Source organism: Chlorocebus sabaeus, chromosome 24 (assembly GCF_047675955.1).
Source record: "Chlorocebus sabaeus isolate Y175 chromosome 24, mChlSab1.0.hap1, whole genome shotgun sequence".
NCBI lineage: Eukaryota > Metazoa > Chordata > Mammalia > Primates > Cercopithecidae > Chlorocebus > Chlorocebus sabaeus.
Genome location: NC_132927.1, coordinates 7,716,015 through 7,718,018, shown reverse-complemented (window position 1 = coordinate 7,718,018; position 2,004 = coordinate 7,716,015). Strand labels below are relative to the sequence as shown.

Here is a 2,004-nt window from a genome sequence, read left to right as displayed (position 1 = left end):
ATATTTCTACTTTTGATGCTCAGATTCATCTGATGTTAATTCTTCATTAAAACATAAAAATACAGACCTTAGAAAAATATTTGATTTGCAGAAATATTTTGCTTACCGCTGTTAAAATATTATCATTTGGACTAGACCTATCACTATGTAAAAAATTACTCTTTAAATTTTTACATTTAACCTTTTCTTTTGTTTTTTTCTTGTTATTTGCACTGTTTCTCACTCCACAGGTCATTATGGATCTGATCAATTCTACTGATTACCTGATCAATGCCTCTACTTTAGTAAGAAACAGCACTCAGTTTCTAGCTCCTGCATCAAAAATGATTATTGCCCTTTCTTTGTACATTTCATTTATAATTGGTACCATCACCAATGGCCTCTATCTATGGGTGCTAAGATTCAAGATGAAACAGACTGTCAATACTCTCTTATATTTTCATCTCATTCTCTCATATTTTATTTCAACATTGATTCTGCCATTTATGGCCACCTCCCAACTTCAGGACAATCACTGGAACTTTGGAACTGCCTTGTGCAAGGTCTTCAATGGCACTTTGTCTCTGGGGATGTTCACCTCTGTTTTCCTCCTTTCGGCCATCAGTCTTGATCGTTACCTTCTCACTCTTCATCCAGTGTGGTCCCAGCAGCACCGAACCCCACGCTGGGCTTCCAGCTTTGTCCTAGGAGTCTGGATCTCAGCCGCTGCCGTCAGCATCCCGTATTTGATTTTCAGAGAGACACATCATGACCGTGAAGGAAAGGTGACTTGCCGAAATAACTATGCTGTGTCTACTAACTGGGAAAGCAAGGAGATGCAAGCATTAAGGCAGTGGATTCATGTAGCTTGTTTCATCAGCCGCTTCTTCCTGGGCTTTCTTCTGCCTTTCTTCATCATCGTCTTTTGTTATGAAAGAGTAGCCAGCAAGGTGAAAGAGAGGGGCCTGTTTAAATCCAGCAAGCCCTTCAAAGTTATGATGACTGCCATTGTCTCATTCTTTGTGTGTTGGATGCCCTATCATATACACCAGGGTTTACTTCTCACTAAGAACCAGTCACAACTTTTAGAGTTGACTCTGATACTTACAGTGCTAACCACTTCTTTCAATACTATCTTTTCTCCCACACTCTACTTATTTACTGGGGAGAACTTCAAAAACGTCTTCAAGAAGTCCATTCTTGCTCTGTTTGAGTCAACATTTAGTGAGGATTCTTCTGCAGAAAGGACGCAAAACGTAAACTCAGAAACCTAAATTTAATTTCCAGATGCTTAAGCAAACACGTACTTGCTCAATTATACCAACAGAGATATAACTTCTGCTTTTGTATGCTATAGTCCCTATAGTAGAGAGATAACTAGGTTGCACTATTGTTAGATCTCTGAGCAATGAAAGGGCTGCAAGAAAACAAGCAATTTGCAAGATCATGTTTCAAATGTGACTTTTTTTTTGAGGCAGTCTCACTCTGTTGTCCAGGCTGGAGTTCAATGGTGCAATCTAGGTTCACTGCAAACTCCACCTCCCAGGTTCAAGTGATTCTTGTGCCTCAGCCTCCCAAGTAGCTGGGACTACAGATGTACACCACCATGCCCAGCTAATTTTTTTTTTTTTTTTTTTTTTTTTTTTTTTTTTTTTTTTTTGAGATGGAGTCTCGCTCTGTCGCCCAGGCTGGAGTACAGTGGCGTGATCTCGGCTCACTGTGAGCTCCACCTCCTGGATTCATGCCATTCTCCTGCCTCATCCTCCCAAGTACCTGGGACTACAGGCGCCTGCCACCACACCTGGTTAATTTTTTGTATTTTAAGTAGAGACAAGGTTTCACCGTGTTAGCCAGGATGGTCTTGATCTCCTGACTTCGTGACCACCTGCCTCTTCCTCCCAAAGTGCTGGGATTACGGGCGTGAGCCAGTGCTCCCAGCCATGCTCAGCTAATTTTTTGTATTTTTAGTAGAGACACGGTTTCACCATATTGGCCAGTCTGGTCCCAAACTCCTGGTGCCAAGTG

General features: G+C 41.5%; 1 protein-coding gene across 1 annotated transcript; it reads left to right on the top strand.

The window, feature by feature from the left end:
* Window positions 1-204: 204 nt before the first annotated feature.
* On the top strand, window positions 205-1,556 carry GPR33 (G protein-coupled receptor 33). Its single transcript, XM_073010816.1, has one exon. It carries the CDS (start codon window positions 237-239, stop codon window positions 1,251-1,253), a length of 1,017 nt encoding a protein of 338 aa, XP_072866917.1. The 5' UTR covers window positions 205-236; the 3' UTR covers window positions 1,254-1,556.
* The last annotated feature ends 448 nt before the right edge of the window (window positions 1,557-2,004 follow it).